At 36.3% G+C, this 22,503-nt stretch overlaps 2 protein-coding genes across 6 annotated transcripts in view; one reads left to right on the top strand and one right to left on the bottom strand.

The window, feature by feature from the left end:
* The window catches only part of ABCB11 (ATP binding cassette subfamily B member 11), an 86,753-nt gene extending 83,479 nt beyond the window's left edge, over window positions 1-3,274 (top strand). The window contains exon 29 of the transcript XR_005651243.1: window positions 1,811-3,274. The gene's annotated coding sequence lies outside the window, so the exon portion shown is untranslated. The remainder of the gene's footprint in view (window positions 1-1,810) is intronic.
* Window positions 3,275-7,876: 4,602 nt separating this feature from the next.
* Window positions 7,877-20,006, bottom strand: G6PC2 (glucose-6-phosphatase catalytic subunit 2). 5 transcript variants are annotated; one of them, XM_039855328.1, is made up of 6 exons: window positions 19,772-20,006; window positions 17,858-17,986; window positions 14,303-14,412; window positions 12,262-12,373; window positions 10,158-10,273; window positions 7,877-9,341 (listed from the first exon to the last, which is right to left on the bottom strand). In XM_039855328.1, the coding sequence occupies exons 4-6, from the start codon at window positions 12,351-12,353 to the stop codon at window positions 8,830-8,832; spliced, it is 720 nt and encodes a 239-aa protein (XP_039711262.1). In that variant the 5' UTR covers window positions 12,354-12,373; window positions 14,303-14,412; window positions 17,858-17,986; window positions 19,772-20,006; the 3' UTR covers window positions 7,877-8,829. The 5 variants fall into 5 exon arrangements, with proteins under 5 accessions (XP_039711262.1, XP_039711263.1, XP_039711261.1 ...); XM_039855329.1 differs by lacking the exon at window positions 12,262-12,373; XM_039855327.1 differs by lacking the exon at window positions 17,858-17,986.
* Window positions 20,007-22,503: the final 2,497 nt, after the last annotated feature.

Genomic DNA, 22,503 nt, shown 5'->3' with positions numbered 1-22,503 from the left:
ATCCTATAACTTTAAAAGCTGCCATATTATCTAATTCTCCTGGGGTCCTCTTTCCTAAACTTTAGTTTTACTTTCAGAAAGTTTAGAATCATTTATGATTTTTTTCTTTAAACAATTCTTATGAATAATTGGAACAGCACATTTTCTAACTTATTTTGGGAGGAAAATATCAGTCATTTGGTGCATCTCAAATTTGTATGGAAGCAGATGCCCATAAACCAGAAATATTACCATCTGAGAAAAAAAAAAATAGAAGACTTAGCCTCTAGATTCTTCTGTCTAGAAATTCTTTTTCATATAGTTACTCTACATGTGCTTTTAGGAAATCATTTCAATGAAAAGACACTTTGAATTTAGTGGTGCATTCATGCATGTAATTTAGACAATTATACACTGACTTAAAAATGTAGATCCTGGAATATTTTGATACTATATCCTGAAACAGAAAAATACATAGGATCAAAATTAGATATACTTTACCAACATTTATTCATGAACTAAATGTAAGTTTTCTATCCTAAGAAAGTATCAGAACATTCTCATCGGGTTGGTTTAGGACCCCACCTCGTATTTTCAACTAATGATTGGATTTATTAATATCATTTATGCATTTAGAATCTCTTTGTAATCAAGTCACATAAGGAGGTTAGTGGAGATTAAAAAGTTGCAAATTTGGTTGTTGTTTTCAAACACATTTTGAGACGGATTTACATATGCATGTGTGCCATTATAAAATAAGTATTATGTCTATCTGTATTTGCTTAAATTTCCAGATCAAGTGAATAATCTCACCTACCCATAAGAAATGGCAGATGAAAGTAACTTAAGCAAACTTTGAAACCCAATTCTAATTTTTTTCACACTGTGTTGTTAAATGCCCAATTAATTTAAATGGATAGATTGTAAATAAAAGAGTGCACATGATTATCATCTAATTGGCACTGGCCAGCATTATAATGTGCTCATTAGTGAGTTGTATGGTATCCTAAAGCTCATAATGAGTAATCAGGATACACATGATTGGCATGTAGCTGTCTGGATGCAACTACTCAATGCAATAAATCAATGCTAGGACAAAATGTGCAGTAGATAAAGGAAGAAGAATACATAGCCAGCTGGTGAATTGGCAGTTTCCTCCTGTTTATAATTCAGGTACAGCTCCTACTCTCAGATACAAAGAGATAAATGTGAACACAACAGAATAGCTGGAGATAGAAAGGGAAAAGTTCACCCTGGGTGGCCCAGAACAAGTGCCTATGATTATTAAGAATGATTATAGAAAAGAGAAAATAATGCTATCTTATTAGTTGAGAGTATATATTTCTGATATATCAAGTATGGGATCAAAGTAAGAGATAATGTTTTCATAATATTCCTTGGAAGGTGAAAATTCAATAAATCATTTAAATATACTTTAATTAACATTCAAAAAGCATTTTATAATTTAGAAAGCATTTTGCCTTCATAATCTTTGTACGTTATTGTGAAACCATCTAGCAGCCTGCAAGGGAGGAATGCGGCTGTAAGTTGCATTCATTGTTATATATATATGAGAAGTCATTATGGCAGGCATCATAGGTTATCTAATTGGACACCTAATCCTATACCCTTTTCCATTGCTTGCCTCTATTGCAGAGGCCAGAAAGTAGTTACTTTCCTAGACTCTGCCTTGCAACTGGGAGAGGCCATGTGACACTGTTCTGGTCAATGGATTCTAGGTACAGCAATGGAGGTTATCCCTTCCGGAATAAAGCGTGGGTCAAAGAAAGCCTGTTTTCCTTCCCCATTTCTTTTTTTCCTGGATGTACAGCAGCCATGCTGTGGTCATTTGGACATGACCATGAATGGTAGAGCAGGAAGACAGACTGAGCCTGATTCCTGGACATCATTGAGAAACTGCTCCAGCCTGGATTGCCTACCTCCAGCCATCCTATTACACAAGAAAAAGACACCTCTCATTTGTTTAAGCCCTGAAGTCATTTTTTATAGTTGTTGTTGTTAATTATGGATTAACACAATGTTAATAAATAAAGTTAGATTTTTATTAATAAAAAATACTGAAACATAAGTATAAATAAAATAATGTAATGTTTAAGTATTGATGTGTGTTTAAATGACCTTAAAATAGGACCTTTACATTTAGAGATATTCAAAAATTATTGATCGAAAGAAGGAATTAATCACAGTTCTTTTTTTTAAATATCACTGCTATGAAAAGGAGATAGCACTGGATATAAGTCCTTGCAGCTCATTCTAGCGGTTTGTTGAGAACATTCCATATACCCTGATTTATCATGCTTTAAGTAAAAAATTTTACTTTTAGGGACTTGGTATTATGTGATTATGCTTTCTCATTCTCTCCTATGATAAAATTAGTGTTGGACTGGGAATGATCTGGATTCCATTGGCAGTAAATAGCCAGAGTTGAAAAGAAAGTGATTCAAGAAGAGGATGAATTTGAAACAAGGTCAATTGGAAGAGATGGGGAATAATGTTACTAGATAACTTGTAGCCAAATATAGTCTCAATTCAATCCTTCCAAGCCCACAGGCCAGAGATAGCCCAGCCATGGCCTCCACCCACAGCTACAACAGGTGGATCTGGAACACTGGGGATCTCTCTTAGGGCAAGGCCTATATTGTACCCATCTTTGCATATCTAGCATCCAAAAGAACTTAATAAGTGTTTGTCAAGGGAGTGGGTAGGGGGATTAGAGAGAAAAGAAAACCAAGGACAGCAGGGCCTTGTTTGAGCCTGAGAAGATTTTAGAAGCTATTTGAAATTGGATCTCTAATTTTCATTTAGCATGGCCATCCTCAAAAATCTTAGCATCATATAATTTGGTATGAGAGTTGTGTTGTATTAAAGAAGCACATTACAACAGCCACATAGAATTAATAAGTAAATTTCATCTTTACGTTTTTGAGAAATCCATAATTAGCCCACAAGAAACTCACTAAAATGTTCTTTCAAACTTCTAGTCACTTGCCTCACACTGTGCAGTTGATTAGGCACCTCCAACTCTCCTCCCACAAAGCAAACTTCTTCCATTCTTCTCACTCAGGCTGTTATTATATTTAGCCCCTTAGTATCTCTTCCAGCGAGAAGACTTTCCTCTTTAGAACCTTGACAAAGAGGAAGTGGAGCAGGTAATTTAATTATAGGATCCCTTTTGTAAGAGAAGTGAGTAGAAAGTCTATGAATATTACCATGTTTATAATTTTGCCCCATAACATTAATTATATTATTTCACATCTCAATGCAAGTAAAATAGCTACAAAATTTAGATTCTAATTGAATTAAAATGTTTTAAAGTCCAAAATGTATTATGTAAATTAAAATTGTTTATTAAAAAAGCAAATTACAAAACAATACTCTTTAGAATTTATAGCCCTGTTCATTGCATGTAAATAAAATTTAATACGCTCTGGCTTTTCCGATGTCATTTAATGAGATCCTTAGAGTTGCAGAATGTCAGAGCTGGATGAACTTTCCATTCTAAGCCCATTTTAAGCCTGATTTGAGATATTAGTCAACCTAGCCCCCAACATTAAATGGCCTCCCAGCATCACAGTAGTTAGATACAGAGACAGACTAGAATGTGAGTCTGATGACCCCAGTCCAGGGTCTTGCCACCAAACTCTATAAAGTCCTTGAATTTTCTAGCACTTGGCTCTTGTGTTCTAACATCCCTTAGGATCCACACAGGGACATGTGGCACCACCTCCTGAGGCCAGCATGAGCAGGGTATCAACATTCAAATGCTAGCAAAATAAGATGCACAATAAAATCTCACGAACTCAAGAGGCATTTACTTTTCCTTTGTTAAGTCAATGCAACCTTCATATAGAAATATGGCAAGGCCTCTACCATTTCTTTCATTCGAAAAAAAAAAATTGTTAAAAGGTAGTTTGGAATGATTATATAGAAAAAGGGATTTCAAGGCTCAGATGCTTTTAATGTAGAATTACTTAGCTTGAGGGCAAGGGTGATGTCTATGAAAGGCAGTGATGGGTGAATGCAATGTCCACCTTCAGAAAACTCCTTTCAGTAACAGCAAAATATATGAGCAAGGATGACAATCTGTCCAACACTGTTCATAAGACACAGGCCAAGTCCAGGAAAAAGTCAGTTCTTTGGACAGAAGTGAGAGTGTGATTGGGCCAATCGATGTGCAAGGGTAGACGAGAGCTAGAGGAGGAAAGAAGCTCTTCCTCTTAATTAGTTCTGGGTTTCTTTTCCAGACACACATATGGCCTGCTCCTCCTGCAGAGCATGCAGATAGTCCCAGGGAACTGGTTTCTGCTCTCACTCGGGCCAGCGCCGGAAATGGGCTGATGTCCTGCCGGAGAGAATGCTCCCCTTGGCAGCCCCTGGTCTGCCACAAAGCCACTCGGCAGGACCCTGCACTCATTCCCTTTCCCTGTGCTGGCAGCTCCTTCAGAACACAGTGTTCCTCGGGGAAATATCATGGTTTGAACTGAAGACAGATTCTTTTTGTCTTGGCAAAATGTTAGAGGAAAAGAAAAGATTCCAAGAAATTTCAAAATCCAAAACAGAAAATAATTAACCAGCTTTATGCTAACCTTACTAACCTCAATCTTCGCATTTTCTCCATCCTTGAGAATAACCCTTCTCTGCTGACGAAGGAAATGATGTGATTTCTTCTAAGTCATTACTGTGATCTCCGTCAAAGAGCAGCCGTGGCAGTCATTAGTACTCCACATCAAACCGGCCTCAAATTTGACAAAAACTACATTTGTCCTTTGCAGAGCTAAAATGAAGGACTTCTAACTCAGAATTTTCCCACGAGTTTCTGTCATTTGGCAGAAGTTTCTAGAGTTGTTGCTTCTTACAGAACCTTCCTGCTGTTAACATTTATTTTTTTAAAGAAAAACTGAAGTCTTCAAAAAAAAAAAAAATGAACAAGTAGCTCCACATTACTGTCAGTATGGAATCCCATTGGAAAGCATTAAAGGTAAGGAGACAGGGAAGAATTAGAAACACCACCTTAATTTCTTGGCAACACTGAGGTCCAGGTAGTCATCCTAAGGGCTGTTTGCAACTCCCAGAGTGACCAGGACAGTCAGTCAATGAGGGCAAAATCCTCAGGTGCAACTGAACACCAGTAACTCTTTTTCGAACAGTTTCTGAATAGCCATGAAATTACTGGTGTCTAGCATACAGGTATGGTAGACTCAGACAAGCAGAACAACTTGGTCAGAGAGTCATTCAGCTATAGGGAATGTGGTCATGAAAATTGGGTAAAACTCTATCCAGTTTCGTGGCCCTTAGAAGGTTTCTAAGACACAGTGCAGGGAGGGGGAACCCAGACTCCCTGATCTGAGGCAACAGAGCCAAGAGTCTGGGGATACTGAAAGGGGTTAGAGCTCATAGAACAGGGGAAGTGAGAAGGTAGCTGCACAGAGAAAGAATCCCAGATCTGTTGAGGGCTTCCCTCAAAAATGCAGCAGAGTCTCCTGGTAAATTTTTATAGTCACTTTAATCCTTCAAGTCTCAGAAATGTTTAATATCAGTTAGCACACAAGTTAAAATTTTCTTTTAAGTGTATAAAGATCACAATGGGATTTACCCATCACCATGAATGTTTTATGACTCATTAACAGTAACTATTATTTTTTTCATCTGGAAAATTACATTTGTGGGTTAATCAAAAGATCCCTGGGCTGGGGTAAGCATACTTTGTTCATGTTTTGCCAACAAATCAATTTCTTCATATAAAATAAAGTAGTTAATACCGATTCATGTTGTCTCACAGGAATGTGGTACGGGTGACAATATTAAAATAATGCTTTATTTTTCTTTCCCCCGGGAAAGCCACTGTGAGACTTGTTTTGTGCTATTCAATTCAGTAGCCACTAGACACACATAACTATTTAAATTTAAATTAAGTAAAAATAAATAAATATTTAAAATGCAATTCCTCAGTTGCATTTGCTGCATTTAAAGAGCTTAGTAGCCTCATATAGCTACTGACTACCATTTTAGAAAGCACAGATATAGAGTAGTTCCATCATTGTAAAAAGTCTAATTAAAAAGTGCAGGAATACATAGTTTTATATACTTAAGAAATGAATCACATTTTGAAACCAAGTTTTTTGACTTTCTCTTATACCAGTTTTCTTTGTATGTGTATCTACCAATTCGATCTTGAATTTATTCACCAATTTTTGAATAAATAGAAAGCATTTAGAGATATAACTTTGAGCTTCAAGGGCATCTTATAATAATTTTTAAATTTCCCTTCTGTTATTATGAAATCGATCCAGCAAAGGCATCAGTTTAACCTTCTAAGGCAGATGTCCAATCAATAGGTTGTTAAAGGAAGTGGATTCAGCATTCTTCTTGAGAGCTAGTTTCAGCAATAAAAAATTCTTTCACATTTATTTTCAAATATATGTTTGATTGGACAGTTTCTCAAGTCAACTGTCTAGAGTGTCATCCTGAAAACTCATGATATTAACATTTCTCTCCTGAATATGTAGATATGTAGACATTTTGAATATATGGATATAGTTAGTAACAGCAAGTCAATTGAGCTCGATTCCACTTACTTTTGGTAAACAAATTAGAAGCAGAGGAATCTTTTCCATTATTATTAAAGGCAAACATTTTCTCCAAGGCTGTGAGAAGCTGTTCCTCTTGCTGCCTAAGCAGTTTCAACTACAAAAGCCATTTGCCACTATATGGATCCCGCCAGGAGACTTCAACTAGAGTAAAAAGGGATATCTCATCACATGGGGACTCCAGGGCTTTACTGCAGATAGGAGTAGAGTTAATACAATTAATGAAGATTAATTATAGAAAATGAGCCCACACCTCATCCTGTTCCCCTTTACAGGGTCATGGATCATCCAACAGACAGCACTCACTGTGGCGTGGCTGAAGAGAGCTTCTTTCTGGGAACTGAGAAGGGATCTACAGTGGAGTCAAGCACTGTAGCAGAATTTCTTGGCCCTCTTTCCTCAGGCCTTAGTAAGAGCAGGCTGATACTGTATTGGGATGGAAAATTCTTCAAGGTTAACATTACTGATCTCAAATGAAAATTTGACAAAGAGCTCTCAGCCAGGAATGAGCTCTCTGACAAGTGCAGAAGAATACATGATGAGGCAAATGCATCGCAAACTGTGAAAAGGTTGAAATGATCTTCTAATGACAACTGGAAGGCTTGAGCAAAGGAACGAAAGTCATGTTAAGGATCATTCTTCCCTCTTTCACCCCAAATGTCACATGAGACAAATTTCATTCTTAAGATAATCTCTCTTCATACCTCAACTTTTTGCTTAGGAATCACTAAAATTAAGTTCAGTTACCGTTTAGAAAACAAGCTATTAAGTGTGTTTTGTAAAAGCTACAGCGTATACTGTGTAAATACACTTAGAAATGAACCAATAGTTACTTTAATTTTTGAGGTTTTATAATCCTCAACTAGTATCTTGTCAAATAGTACTTGCTTCAACTGTTATGTTTTCATAAATATTTATGGTTTATTTAATATGTCATCATCTAAAATAAATCATGTATTGGAATTCTTGAAAAGACTTACATGAAACATTGTGGTAGATCACAAGTCACTAAGAGATGCAGCAAAATTTGACTCAAAATGTACTTGATCAAAATGACGGTTATCAACTTAAAGTCCAGAATTACTAGGTCCAATAAGGAAAAAAAACCCTTACAGAGAAATTCTTAACATAATATTTATATTCTATCAATATTAGTTTTCTAAAGTAAAGCTGTAGATTTCATTCATAGTTTAGTATCAAAAAGATTAAAGTAGCTAACAGATATAAGCATTTAATAGTTTTCCTGGGTTGGAGCATGACCTTGAGGAAGGCACTTGATTTCCCTAGTTTTGAAAAATTGGCTCCCTAAAAATAAAGTATAAGAATGTCACATTGAAGAGATAAGCCTTTTGGGGTAAATAATGTTCTAAGCAGAGTATCTTCAGTAGTATTTATTGAAATATTTAAAAGCATTACTGTAAAACAGAGAACGAGAATTAAACAGAGGTTCAAGTCTGGACAGTAGCCTGGCCTGTTTCCTTTCCCTGGATCTGTATCTATATCTAGAGCCATCATGGCCCCTCTCAAGCTGCACAGTGTAAGTCAAACAGGATGTGGTATTTTAATGTTATTTTTGGAAAATTAGCTGAATTACATAGCAATTATCATAGAATCTATACAAAATCTTACTGATTTTTACTCCTTGAAAATGAAGAAATAAAACATAGTGTAATGGAAATGCTTTATAGAAGACTTGGGTTCTAAATCCTGTCTGATGGTGGTATGACAAAGGTGAGTCCTTTTACCTGAATGAGGCTCCATTTCCTTATACGAAGACTGAAAGGATTGAATTCGACTGCCACTAAAATGTCCACAAGAGCCAGAAACAGCTAAAGAGGAAAGGCATCTGATACTGGGTCTCCTTGCTGGGGTGCTGAAGACTGTGATAAATTGATAGCGTCAGCTTCCTATCGGGGATGGTCAGCAACAGTCGATTGTTTCCAGGTGGGAATACAGGCCCTTTGTTGCCATACCACCAGATTTTTCAAGAAAACACAGGAATTCAGATTTTTATGTCAAATATCATGATTTTTAAATGTCGACAACTAGCTTTGGGAAAAAAAGATAAGACCACTGTGAAGACCAAACTAAACATCTGTGCACGTGGAATAAGGCCTGTGGCTGCTGTTTTGTGCCCTCTGACTGGAAGCTCCCAGTCTCTCCCCTGCTCTTTATTTCTACTGGAGGATGGATGGAGCAGGAGGGTCAACCTGGGACCACAGAGTGCTAATTCTGCACAACTCTAATTAACCTTTTTTGCACTTGGTTTCATTAGCATATGAATACAGTAGGGAATCAAAGCAACCACAGTCAGTGGAATGGATGCACTTTTACAGAAAGACAGCACATAAAATAAATGCTCTGCGTGAGTGGGGATCTTGATGAAATGGTAAAGCTGCAGTGTGGTCAATGAGGCCAGGACGCAGAGCAGCCGGAAGCTCAGCTTGTAGCCATTTTTCCCTCGGCAGCTCCTGAGGAACATCTCTGAGTTGATTGCAAAGCCCAAGCCAAAGAGGACCCCAAGGTTTCTCACCAGCCCAGCAAAAGGCGTGGTGTCAATGTGGATCCAGTCGGGGTTGGCGCACCACTTCTTGGCTATGGGCACAGACCACAGCAGGTCAATGTCAAGCAGTCTGAGAAGCAGGTAAAAGCCAAGTGCAAACAGGAAGAGGAAGAGGTTGGTCTTCAGGTATGTGCTCAGGCTGGCTGTTTGGATGCCTGGAGTGTGTTCAAAGGCCTCTGCCACAAGCATGCCTGGAATTAAAAAGAGACACCAAAGGTGACTATGTTCCCTTGAGCGCCCCTGGGAATCATTCCATTCTGTATTAAAGAATTTAGCCATAGTTTTCAATGATGAAGGGCTTTAGACACTTAGCTTCTATCCATTTTCCAAAGTCTTATTTTTAAGGCAGTAAGTAAACAAACACACATGCCCTATGATCCTTTCACCATTCATATTAGGATGGGATGTGGGAGGGCAGGGAGGGAGTCTGTCAGGAATCCTAAAGTGAAGTGAATGACAATCCCCTTTATAGGCAGAGTACTGATCTAGGTGATTGCAATTAATATTTCAATTGCATAGCCAATTAACTTAGAGAGCCTTTGAAAAGATTGTGGGGCCAAATGAAAGAAACTTAATCATTGTGAATGCTACTTCAAAAATACAAAGCAGTTGCTGAATGAAGTTCATGGTCATGTAATAATCACTTCAGGTGTTTCCAAGAAAGTGGTATGCAGGTTGGAAGGCCATTATTAAGTCCCCAAACCAAGACAAGTAGGCTGTCTGAGTGGTGCTTTGGGAGTTGGACTTAGATGTATTCACACTTCAGAGAAGCTCATCTCAGTAAGAGATTAACATTTACATCATTAAGTGAGACTGTGCCATTGTGTACATGGAGGATTTGAGAGGTGTGTTGAACCACTTAAGCTCCCAGGGTAGCATTAAATGTCAGTGGCTTGACAGAATTAACCGAGAATGGGAAACTGATTACCAGGGAGAATCTGACAACATAAAACAAATGACACTAAAGCTTTCAAATGATGCAACCAAAGGTAAATGATTATATTTACCACCAATTACTCCAAGAATAACTTGATGAGGAAAATGTGTTGCTATGAATACTCTGGAGATGCAAACACTGATTTGAATCAACCAAAAAAGACTCCAAAGAAATGACCAGGTCAATCTACAATGGAAGAATAGATAAAGCATAAAAAGCAAATAAATCGCATCACTTGTGAAATTAGAGGGGTGACACAAGATCACCATCCTTAGAGGAATAGTCTAACTGTGATATAACATCATGATTCTAGAGTCTTTTTTTTTTTTTTTTTTTCAAAATGTTATTTCCATGTGCTCCATTGGATTGGAAAAGCTCTAACAGAGGTTTCTACATTTATCAATGCATTAAATTTACGTACTGAGATTTTAGTAAATGCTATGAAAGTAAGCCAGTTTGACAACCTAATAATTATCTTAATGGAGTAGAGGAAATTCATGTTTGGGGGAATTACTAATATCCAGAATGATCAAGAATGAATTTTATATTTTTTTACTCCCTATCATATGTGCTTCTTCTTTTCCTTTCTCTCTCAACCTTTCGTTGCTTGAAGAAACTCACTGGAGAGGCAGCTGCCACTTACTCTATGAAAAGCAAACGAGCATTCTATCAAGGGCAAGTTTATACTGGGTTTAGTTTTAGACTCTCAAAAGAGTCCTGATTCCTTGATTTTTAAGATATATAAAATAATGAACAAAGGACTTGACCTATAGGTTATACATGGATGAGAAACAGTAATGTACAAGTACAAAAACATGTAAAAATATTAAAATCCAAGCAAAGCTTGTTATTTTAATTAAAAAAAATTAGCAATATTGAATTCTAAGAATATTTAGGGGTTCTGAATGGTTTATTCCTGATAATTAGAATAAACTTTGGTTATTGAAAAACTAAGGAATAGAGAAAAATGAGACTTCCAAAGAAGAATTAAGCTGGGGTTATCCATAAGGAAGAAGAATAAACAAGGATTTGGTGATATTAAGGTAAGGAGTAGGTACTAACCATTTTGATGGATAAAGGGACATTGCAGTTATAAAAATCATGAAAGAGTTATGAGTTTTTTTTTGGAAGAAACAACTATTTTTCCAGGTTTGGAAATTGGAGGAAGAGATCAATTACAGAGAAAAGGTGAGGCTTATCTAGACTCCTACTTTGAAAAACTGTCTGTGGATAGAAAATGCTAATTTCTTTAAATTACAACTTTTTACTGTTGTTGTTTTGGATAATGAATACATTAAGACATACATGGCACAATCTGTCTCATTAGAATAGACTTTAAATATGCCCAATTACTTTGGTTGTTTGTTTCTTATATTATCCAATATTACTCTAAATTAAAGTGGACTATATGATGGATCTTGGAAATTTTTATTTTAAAAGAACTTTATATATTGCCTTCTGTTATAGTATTTTTAAAGAAATTACTGAAAAATCTTAGCTCAGGTAGCCTAATAATTTATGATTAAAGTGGTGCTCAGGATTCTTTTAATGATAATTAAAGTATTTTGGGGAAGAAGAGCCCAATTCCTACAACCATTTTGAGTAATCTTAAAGTTCTAGGCCTTTCTGAACATTACAAATCTGCTAACATTAACTCTACTAATATTCAAATTTAAGTTTGCTTCTAGAATTCTTTTAATAAAAAGGTTGTAACATCTTTAAAGCTAGAATAAATGTTGTTGATATAAAAAACACTGGCTAGTCAAAGAAAGAAGCAAATTAACATGCATTCAAGGGGAATGAAGATTCTCAAAGTTTCTAGTTAATCTGAAAGCAAGGGAGTATATATGCAAAATTATTTCCTTATATAATTTTAGGTGAATTATTTTATAAGCTACCAAAGTGATGATTGCATTATGGGAACCCAAAGGCACTTTTAGCAAATCATTGATCAATTAAACATTTCCAACCCTATAATGTGGCAATAGCTGTGAGCTTATTAGGACATTACTTTAAAGCAAAATATTATTTTCTGTTCATCTTGCTATTTTGCTTATGATAGAATAGAATAAGCACATTTCAACACTAAAAATATGCTAAAATAAATTAAAAAAAAATTTTCCATATTCAAAACTGTTATATTCTAGTGCTACAGAAGCTGGCACAAAGCAGACCTGTGCAGAGTGATAGATGACTTATCCATCCGACTGACAGTGTGGCTCAGGGCAGCCGTTATCATGACATACCAGACACACGATGAGCCCATTGCATGGCCAGATGGACTTCCTGCAAAAACAGTGTCGATCCATTTGAAAGGTGGTAAACATAGTATCAATATCAGAAATGGATGGTAGAATAGCATATTAGCCATGAAAATTACAAATAACTCAGAAAAAAAACCACAGGGCACAGGCTATATGTAATGTTTAGATATAGGTAGAAATAAAGAAAAAATAGTCAAATCGAGCTTCAAAACACTAAAAATTTTTTTTCCCGATTTTTCAAGTTCATCAATTTACAGAAATTAAAATGTTCAAGGCTAATTAAGAACTCAGGATGTTGCATCAAAATCTCCCATATCTCTACTCATTCTTCATATCCAATTGTTTTTAATTAACAACAACAAAAAAAAATTAAAGTGCTTATATTAGATCTTGAATCAGTTTTGTTTTGTTTTTTTTCCCTCTTAGGCTGAAAAGTAAAACATCTAAAGAATATCATTGCTATGTCTGATTTACCAATTGACTACTGTGCACAAGCAGCTACCTCTATGCCTATCTTGTGACTGGCTGCTCCAATGGGAGCCCTTGTCATGAAATGCCAGAGGAAAAGCTCTAAAGGGGAGCATCAATCCTGGCAGAAGCCTGCAGACCGGTAGTCTTTCTATAACCAGAATGTCTTTCCCATGCAGCTTGATTTTTTTTTTAATCACTTTACTTTGATATTCTCCATAAGTCTTTACCAAGTGAAGATTCACTCAGGTTCAACATCAGTCTCTTTTTGAAAAACACTAAGTTAAACAAAGACAAATCTATTTTTTTTTAGATCTATTTCTTTCAAATCTATTTCTTATGCAGGAATTTTCAGAGCCTTTTATATGCGTAAGAGAGTTGTAAATCTCCAAGGAATGAATATAGGATGCAATATGTCTTTCTTTTCTTTTCTTTTCTTTTTTTCCCCTGCAAATGTCTCAGAGAATACATGCTGGGAAGTGATGGGATAAAACAAGGTGGCATTTTAATGACCTCAAAAGTTATCCATCCATTCACCCACCTGCCCATCCACCCATCCATCCATACCACACTGATTTCACAAAGATAAAGTATACACAGTCTCTGACCTGATGGAACGCACAGTCTACTGGGGGAGCCAAATTATAAAGAATTAATTATAGTACAGTGTGATAAGTAATATAACAGATGGATGTACACTTTTATGAGAGCAAAAAAGAAAGATTCAGAGAACTCATTAGGAACTTACATATTCACTATAATCAGGGTTAGTCTCAAAGGATGGCAAATGGCAAAGATTTATGTAACAAACTATGGTGAGGTATAACACATTCTTGTCAATTAAAAATAACATCATGTAATTTCCTTCATATATATTTCAAAAAACCTTTTTATAGTTTGAAACTCAACTTCTATAGTAAAGATTTTATACTCATATAGAACTTTATTTATAATGAAAAAAGAAGTGGCCCAAGAAGTCTATTTACATATTTACACAAAAGAAAAAATATTTTAAAGAAATCAAGTAATACTGGGAAGTACTTACTTTTCTTATAGAAAATTTGCCTATTCTTTCCTCATTCATGAGATTTTCAGAAAACCTATAACAACTTTGAAAGCTGCTCAGCAGCAGATAAATCAGTATTTCTAGCATTTTAATATAGTTCTTAGGCAATTTGTTCTAGCAGTTTTTTTCTTTTTTTTTTTTTAGTATCAAACCATTACATTTTTCCAAAAAAAGGCCAAATATAAAATTATTTGATAGTATTCTCCTAATTTACCCTTTTACAAATAACACAGTGAAATTTGATTGCTCATAAAACTTTTCTTTCTTATTAACAATTTTTATGAACTTTTAGAGTCCTCATTCATAACATTTTCTTTAATACCCTATATGGTATCATACAGTTATTAGATGATAATCATACATAATGACTCTCCATTGGAATATCTTTTATAACTTGAGGCTGCCATAATTGCTTACCTGGACCTGTTTCGCATGTAGTGGGAAACTGTTCAAGGCATGGACTTGAGTGATTTGGGTAAATCTGAGTTTCTTGGACCCACCAGTAAGGCCGATGACCAAATAATATCCTGTATTTAAAGAAATATAAATATGCACATATATTTAAATATACAACTATGACTTAGTTGGAGACCAGCTATTTTCTCCTATAAAATGATTCAAGCAGAGAGTTGATGGGGAAAGCTCATGATTAAGAAACTTTGAAAGAACATGGATTCTGGTCTGTCTCTCATCACAAAGGGTGACACAGTCATTTGGAGTTTGGACTGCCTAGCTTTTAGTAAATACAGGGACTTTTTTCCTTATAGGGGAAGTCCTGAGGGTGCTTGGGGTGCTTAGACTGGAAATATCAAAGTGGTCCCTGGAATCATCAATCTGTTCATTATGGTGCTGCACATTTAACTAACTTGGCTAATCACAGCATACGTGTTAACAGGGTTTTGGAATTTACTTAATTAGTATACATTTGTATATAAATGTACGTTTATAAGTATACATTTCTATGGCTTTTGTAAGTTCTACTTATGAAATGGTGTTTCAAGTTAACTGGTATGTTTGAAATATTCTTCAAGTAAAACTACATGCATCTAGAATGTGACCATTAAGCCAAAGCTACAAATTTAATAATAAGCTTTAGGAAAAATGAAGCAAAACAAAAGTCTTACCATTTAAAAATAAGATTGAACCAATCCCCAATGACTGCTACCCATATCATCTTAGTTCCAACTGTCTGATTAAGTTGAAACCAAAGCGGAAAATAAATAGAAAAGATATTCCGGGGGTCGCCAACATTGGACATAAAGTTTAGAAAATTGTAGTAAGCTCGGTAGTCCTTCTGCAAATGCTGAATAATGAGCACTCCATTCCTATGAAGGAAATCCATCTTGAAAGAAAGGTAATTCTAAACATAGAGCAATTGGAGCTGAAGTGCTCCGAGTCCCACCATTTTTATATGGTACTCTTGTGGCGTGTCCAGTCATTACCACAACATGTGACGCTGACCATCTGTGGAGAGGGCACGTTGGCCCTTGTCTGCTGAAAAGCTCATCTATTTATGATTTTAATTGGAGCCAAAGAGGTGAAGTACATGCTGATCTGTGACTAGTCAAGGGGAAATTTGGGTAGAGATACCACGAATTTCTTATGCAACCTCCCTTTTATGTGAACAGTTGGATCGTGTTTGCTGGAAATTTTTTGCACAGTTCATTTCCTTCAAAGGCAGAGACATTAGCAATTTCTGTGCTTGGCTAGAAGACTATGCAGATAATTACTGCATGTCAAAGAACCCTAAAAGCCATGCATTTTAATTTAAAATAGACTGTGGCTCTTTGACTATTTTATGGAGTCTTTGAGGAAAATAGATGAGTAAATATGTGGGCATGAAAAATTTATGTAATATGACAGATTATTTTTTGATTGCAGACTTTTAAATAGAAATATTTTGATATTTCTTCTTTAGCAAAAAGAATGATATGATGTGTATGGAACAGAAGAGGAAGTACATGGAGTATATGAAATCAAGAAGGAGATGCGTTGCTTTTTAATCATGAGAGAAGAAAGCAGAGATGGAGGTCACTTAGCTAAACTGTTTTAGGACTGATTCATATTTTTGTTAATTAGAGAATACAATGGAGAGCATTGGGGAGTGCTCATGTGAAAGATAGGAATAGACTGCAAAGGGCTTTTGACCAATCAGGAATGTGGTTTGTTGAAAACAGAGTGTTCGGTAGAATTACATGGGACTCACCAAAACAAACACGGAGATTGGAAATAAACAGAAGGGCAGCTCAAAAAAAACTGTGGATCTAAGTCAGAAGTGAGATGCTGGATTTAGAGAGCTAAATTATGTTTATGAGGATGCCTGTGAAAGCAGTTAAGCCCCACCAGGTGGCGGAGGGTGGAGGTAGGACACCTTACTTATATTACCATTCAGATAGTTGTTTTTGCTGATCACAGCCTCCTTCACTAGGAACCTTCTTCACAGGCTATAAATATCACTTTGAACTTGTCTTGGAGTTCTGCCCCATCATTTAACAGCACCATTGTTAAATCGGGGATCTAGTGTCTATCAGTACCTTCCCAGCCTCTGTTGCCTCACCTGGAGCTAATGCTTTGACTAACTATTTTAAAAAGGCCATACCTTTATCCTATCCCAGACAAATTAAATTTCTGTTGATGGGACCCAGGCATTGGTATTTCAAAAATACTTTCCAAGAAAGACCAATGTGCAGTCAGGGTAGAGAATTATTGTGATAAAGAAATTCATACATTACCCACTATCCTTCCCCGCTCTCCCCCCAAAAGTCAACCTGAAAGAAGCTTCAATGACATTTAATATGCAAATTATGTAAGTTATTGTATATAACTGGATTTTTCTATTAAATTTGATTTTTGTGCTGATTTATCTTGTCAAGACTTCAGAGAACCTATCTCTATAATTAAAGAAAAAACCTAATCTAATGAGAAATTATACAGCTGGTGACAGTTTGTACACAAACTTGGTATTGTGGGCCAGATGAAGTGAAACAATGGTAACAATTGAAATGCACTTAAATCAGGGCATGGTGATGACAGCTCTCCTCACTAAATTTTCTGTGATGCTCATCTGGAAGGAGCTTAAAACACAACTTGGTTTCTGTGAATGAGAACTGTGGTTTGACAGGCACAAAGAGATTGCAAGCGGCACCATGTCATTTTTCAGAAAGTAACTTTAAACGGCTGCCAGGAAATGAATATTAATCTCTATTTATAATGAAAGCCTTACTAGTCTCCCTTATCATTCTTATCATTTCAGTAGGAAGATAATCAGGAAGTAGCCAGTCAGTACTGGCCTGCCTTACGTTTTGCTCTTCCCCTAAGCAGCCCATGAATTATACCCACTCTCGATTCTCCCACTAGTGTGCTAATCTGATCTGAATGATATATGTGTTTGGGTAAAATTAATTGTGCTGAAAACTCAGTTGTGCAGTAGCATGTCTTGTATTTATGCTCTTCCAATTATTTAAGATACTTTTATTATTCTTTTAAAATACTCTGTCTTACGATTTGATTTTAACTTCACAGTGGTCCAATCATCCTCAATTCAATGATAAGGAAATGAACAAGTAACCTTCCCCATGTCCTTTCTTTAGTGCAGCATCCCTGTTTGAAGACTAAATTTTATTTCCAGAGCGATGCTTCTTCCTAATACAGGCTGTATTCAGGTTGCCTAAGGCCAATATTGGTGAGATTTAAAACAGTTGCAAAATGAATAATAGTTGATGCTATAACCAGATTGTTTCAAATGTTTTCAACTACCCAGACCTCTAGTTCAACTGTGTCATCATTCCAACTATAAAGCTTTTCTGTGTAGTCTTGTGAATTAGCTGATAACATAGGCATATCAGGCCAGCTGCCAGATCACTAGAAGAACTTCATAGATATAAACACCACTCTGAACTTCTGTTAGATGCTTTATCCTATCATTCGACAGCAAGGATACAGTTGTTATGGGAGTTTAGTGGCTACTGTTACCTTCTCCGTCTCTGGCATCTCCCTGTAGGAAATACCAAAGTGGTATTAAAATGAGCAGTCAGAACTCGAAGGTGGCTTTGATTCTCATTCTCTGTTGATGGCCCTGGGACTCAGCAGACATTTTCTTCTCTGGAAACAAGCAAGTATGGAAATAAGTAAAGGCTGCCCAAATGAGAGCAAACACAAGCTATCTATTCTGAGCTTGCTATAGCAAGAGTGAGCTACCATCACTTACATTTGACAGACTCAGAGCAGACAGGTTGCTTCCGAGGCTGTGAATCAGAGTTCTATCGTCACATTTGGTCTGGCTATTGTCTATTTGTATTTTCAATCTCTTTCAAGACAAATTGAATAATCTTATGTCAGAAGTAGTTTATGTGGCATCCTACCAAAAAATAAGGAAATCCCTTGTCTGTCCTATGATTCTCAAATTCTTACTATTCATTGAGTTAAAATGAGGGCATACAGTTGCTTATGAAAGGAAATCAATTTATTCAGGTATGTCACTACTGTATCTGAGGTATTAGCCTTGACTCATCTGTGCTTCTGGCTTTTTGCTTTGCATGTTCGTTTTGCATGGCTCTTTAATGAACCATGAAGAAGGACATTAATTTATTCTTGAGCTACATATTTCATAATATTAATTTTCTTCTGAAATGTCTCATCCTTAAGTCATAATGTGAATGATACATACATTTTGCCTTACAATTAAAAATTCAACTTCATGCTCATTCAATACTTCAGAGTCTGTGGACTGTGATGAAGTTGGCTGCACATGAGCTTTTCATTTTAGGTAGTTAATTCTTTTCATTTTAGGTAGTCAATTCTGACCGTCTTTCAAGTATTATCTGGTTCTGTAGACTCTAGGATAATTAACCAAAGCAAAAGCACCTTAATTTCTTTTGCTTTTTAACAGATATTTGTTCTGTTTGTTCCCCATAGTTTATCATTTTTAGTCTTTTCATATCTTAGCTTATACGTACTTCCTCAGAAATGCCTTCTCTGATCAGCATCCTCACTATTCCTTTAACAGTGTTTTCTCTGAAACACTTTTCTTTTCAGGGATTGTATTAGTCTGCAAGGGTACCAGATTGAGTGGTTTAAATGACAGAACTAAGTCTACAGCTATACCCTGCTGAACACGCCTGATCCTGTCTGATCATGGAAGCTAAGCAGGGTCAGGCCCGGTTAGTACTTGGGTGGGAGACCACCTAGGAAGACTGGGTGTTGCAGGTGTAAAAAAATAATAATAATAAAAAATGACAGAAATATATTTCCTCACAATTCTGGAGGCTATGAGTTCGAGATCAGGATATCTGCAGTGTTGGCTTCTTCTGAGGCCTCTCTCCTTGCCTTGTAGATGGCCATCTTCTTTGTCTTCACATGGTCTACCTTCTGTATAAATGTGTCCTTCTATTCCTTTCCATGGAATTTTCCACCATAAGAGCAATGGGGAATACTAAGAAGATCTGCATGACAACTCCATGAGAAGCAATCTCTAAGGCATTTATCCCCCATGGTCTTAAGCACCATATGCTCCAGTAGGAAGAAATGCTAAAATGCTGCTTTCTTCAGGTTACAAAATCCCCACACTCTGTCGTTTAGTAAAAAAACAGGCATTTATAGATCACTTTTCACATCATTTAACCATTTTATCCCCTCTATCTCTTTTTAAATTTCAGTCTTATACACAATTCTTCTGTTGCTTTTCCTTCACACACTGACATCGCCGGCTCTTCCTCCTACTCTCCCTTTTTTCTCTTCTTCCTCCATCCCCTTCCCTCCCTCTGCCCCACCCTTTCTTTTTCTCACACTAAATATCAATCTAAGTCTCTGAATTGGTCACAAACTTCAACCTTCCCCTGTAGCCTGAGAGCAAAAACAAGAAAACAAAGCCAAATCTGAACTGCTCACCACTGCATCTCGGAAACAAGCCAGATGTCCTCCATGTAGGGAGAGTCTTGGAAAAATTGCACAGCCAACCACCATTCCCTTCAGGATCAATGTCTTTTCTTCCTGCTACGGTGGAACTCTGCTCTTGAGTCCTCCATGTTTGGTTCAATGACTAAAACTCTGCTGTGCCAGTAAAAGCACTTTTGAGTGGGAGAAATCTTTAAATGAGTGCACTTTTGAGTCTGATATTAGCCAAATCTCTTCGGTCACTAGGCCAGGAGTCCATAATCTGAATATTACTTATTTAGAAGTCATTGAACTTCCTGAAATTGTATGTGAATGTTAGTACACGTGCACATTTCTTGGAAGAAGTCCACAGCTTTGACATAATTCTCAAAGAAACCCGGACCAGAATGGATATAGTGGAAGGTTCGCCGCAGTCTCTTCCACTGTCCATGGCGCCTATGTCTGGGATTCTCCTCATTTCCTCAGATTCTTCAGTTATCTTAGTACTCCTCCAGTCTCCTCAGCATACTTTGCTTGTTGTGATGATTTCCTTTTTCTTAGTGACTGTTTTTCATTTAAAAAAAAAAAAAAATTAATACTGTAGCTAGTCCCCAAACCCTATATAGTTGCCTTGTTTTTAGTTAATTTCAATAGTTGAATAATTCTGGCTCTTTTCAGAATTTTTTAATTTTTGATTCATTTAGATTTTCCTAAGGTTTTGATTTGCAGTAAATCCTGCCTATTATACTTAAATCACAACCTATAAGACAGAGTCTAGAATTTCTTCAATATGTTTTGTCACACCAAATATTGTATTACCACAAAATGTATTCTTATTAAGATGAACCATTCATCTCTGAATTATAGTGCTCACTGCAGTTCAACATCATTCAGAGATATTTGACTTTAGCTTGTGTCACTGGTACAGTGGCAGTAAACAAAAATATTTGGAGGCATTGACCTTTAATGTCTCTGTTCATGGTCATTATCCTTTTACCACAAGCTTATCTGCCTTGTCTAAAATAAATTGTATTTGAGAGCTCTTCAGTGTCACCTTGCAATGTAAAATGGATTTATTTCAGAACAAGTTTAGACCCTCGTGACTTTCAGAGAATAATTATCTCCATCTGGCTATCATTCCAGGAATATTGACATTCCTTAATGACACTGTTATAAGTGACCCCGCTACAGCTGTTTCAGGTACCCCCTCCATTAGTCTTATAATGTATTCTTTTCTGGACATATCATGACCTATATGTCCATAAACCTTTTCTTGGATTGCCAAAGTATCTGACAGAATTGTCCATTGAGCAGTACCATTAATTTTCTTCACAGTAGAGTTATTTTATAGCATTCAAATATTTCATATTTTATAGACAGCTTGAAGAGTACCTACTATGTGTAAGGCAATGTTTCTGAAACTTTAGAGTGCATCAGAATCACCTGGAGGGCTTATTAAAACACTGATTACTGGGTCCTACCTCCAGTGTTTTTAATTCAGTAGGAATGAAGAACAGCCTGAGAATTTGCATTTCTAACAAGTTCCTAGATGAAGGAGATGCCGTTGGGTGGGAAACCTCACATTTGAGAAGCACCAGTGTAAGACATTGATTCTTACAAGTACTGGGCAGGACCTAGATAACTCATACTTTAAGGAGCTTGTGGTCTCAGAGGGAAGATAAGATATTCACATACATAACATACCACTGTGCTCGTAGGGTAAGAGGAAAGGCAGATAAAGCTTTCAGTTTATAAGGTTAGGGGAGCCTTCGTGGAGGAGGTAGCAAGTAACTGGGCCTTAATAGATAGAATTTGGAAATCCAAAGCTGCTGGATGAAATGGAGAATTTAGAAATACAGAAATTCAAAGCTGCATGATGAAATGGAGAACTGTATCCCACTTGAAATATATTGCATTAAAAAACTAAAATAAATCGCCATTTGTGGTGTTTATAAGACAATTTAAAAATTTTAAATCACTGAAATTTTCAATTGTCTCATAAATGTCAAAACCTGTGTTATAAACAAATTTTAATGCAATATATGTATCGACTAATATTAATATTTTTAGTGTGATAATAGTATTGTGCTTTTGTTAAAACGAACCTTTATCTTTTAGAAAGGTAGACTGAGATACTTATGGGTGAAATAACATGCTGTCTGGGGAAGTGGATGGGATGTGGATAGAGCAGATTGGCCAGTGGTTGACGGTAGCTGAGACCTATTAATAGCATAACAAGTTCATTATGCTATTCTATTTTCTTTTGTTTATGTTAGAAATTCTTTGTAATAAGTTTTTTAAAATGGGAACTATGTGAACAAAATTGAGGAACTAAAGCTGTGCAAGGCAATATAAATTGAACAATAAGGGTAAAACAGTAAATTGAGACAAAGTTGTTCAAAGATTTGACTTAAATGTCACTAAGGAATATGGGCTATATTTTTAAGACAATGTAGGAACACTGAAACTGTTTTGAACAGGGACATAATATGACAAAAGTACACTTTGAGAATATTATTGTGCTAGGCAAGTCAGATTGGGAGGGCAAGAGTCTGGAGGTAAGAACCAGGTGGTAAAGGCCTAAATAGAAATCTAGAGATAAAAAAGGTGGAAGAGGCTGTGGAGAGGGGATATATAGATGAATCTGTTGGTGTCGGAAACCAGTTAAACATGAAAGAGTCATGGAGGACTCCAAGGTTCTAAACCTGAAGACCAGCAGGGCCATTGAAAGAAAGGTGATATTTTTG

The sequence above is a fragment of the Pteropus medius genome, unplaced genomic scaffold (genome assembly GCF_902729225.1).
Source record: "Pteropus medius unplaced genomic scaffold, Ma_sr-lr_union100, whole genome shotgun sequence".
In the NCBI taxonomy this organism is placed as follows: domain Eukaryota; kingdom Metazoa; phylum Chordata; class Mammalia; order Chiroptera; family Pteropodidae; genus Pteropus; species Pteropus medius.
This window is presented reverse-complemented; position numbering and strand designations above follow the sequence as displayed.

Coding starts and splice junctions, on each gene's coding strand:
- G6PC2 (XM_039855326.1), bottom strand. CDS start 15,227: ATGGATTTCCTTCATAGGAATGGAGTGCTCATTATTCAGCATTTGCAG. Junction 12,374..14,302: donor TACATGCGAAACAGGTCCAG/GTAAGCAATTAT, acceptor CTGTTTTTGCAG/GAAGTCCATCTGGCCATGCA. Junction 9,342..10,157: donor TATTCTTGGAGTAATTGGTG/GTAAATATAATC, acceptor TTTTAATTCCAG/GCATGCTTGTGGCAGAGGCC.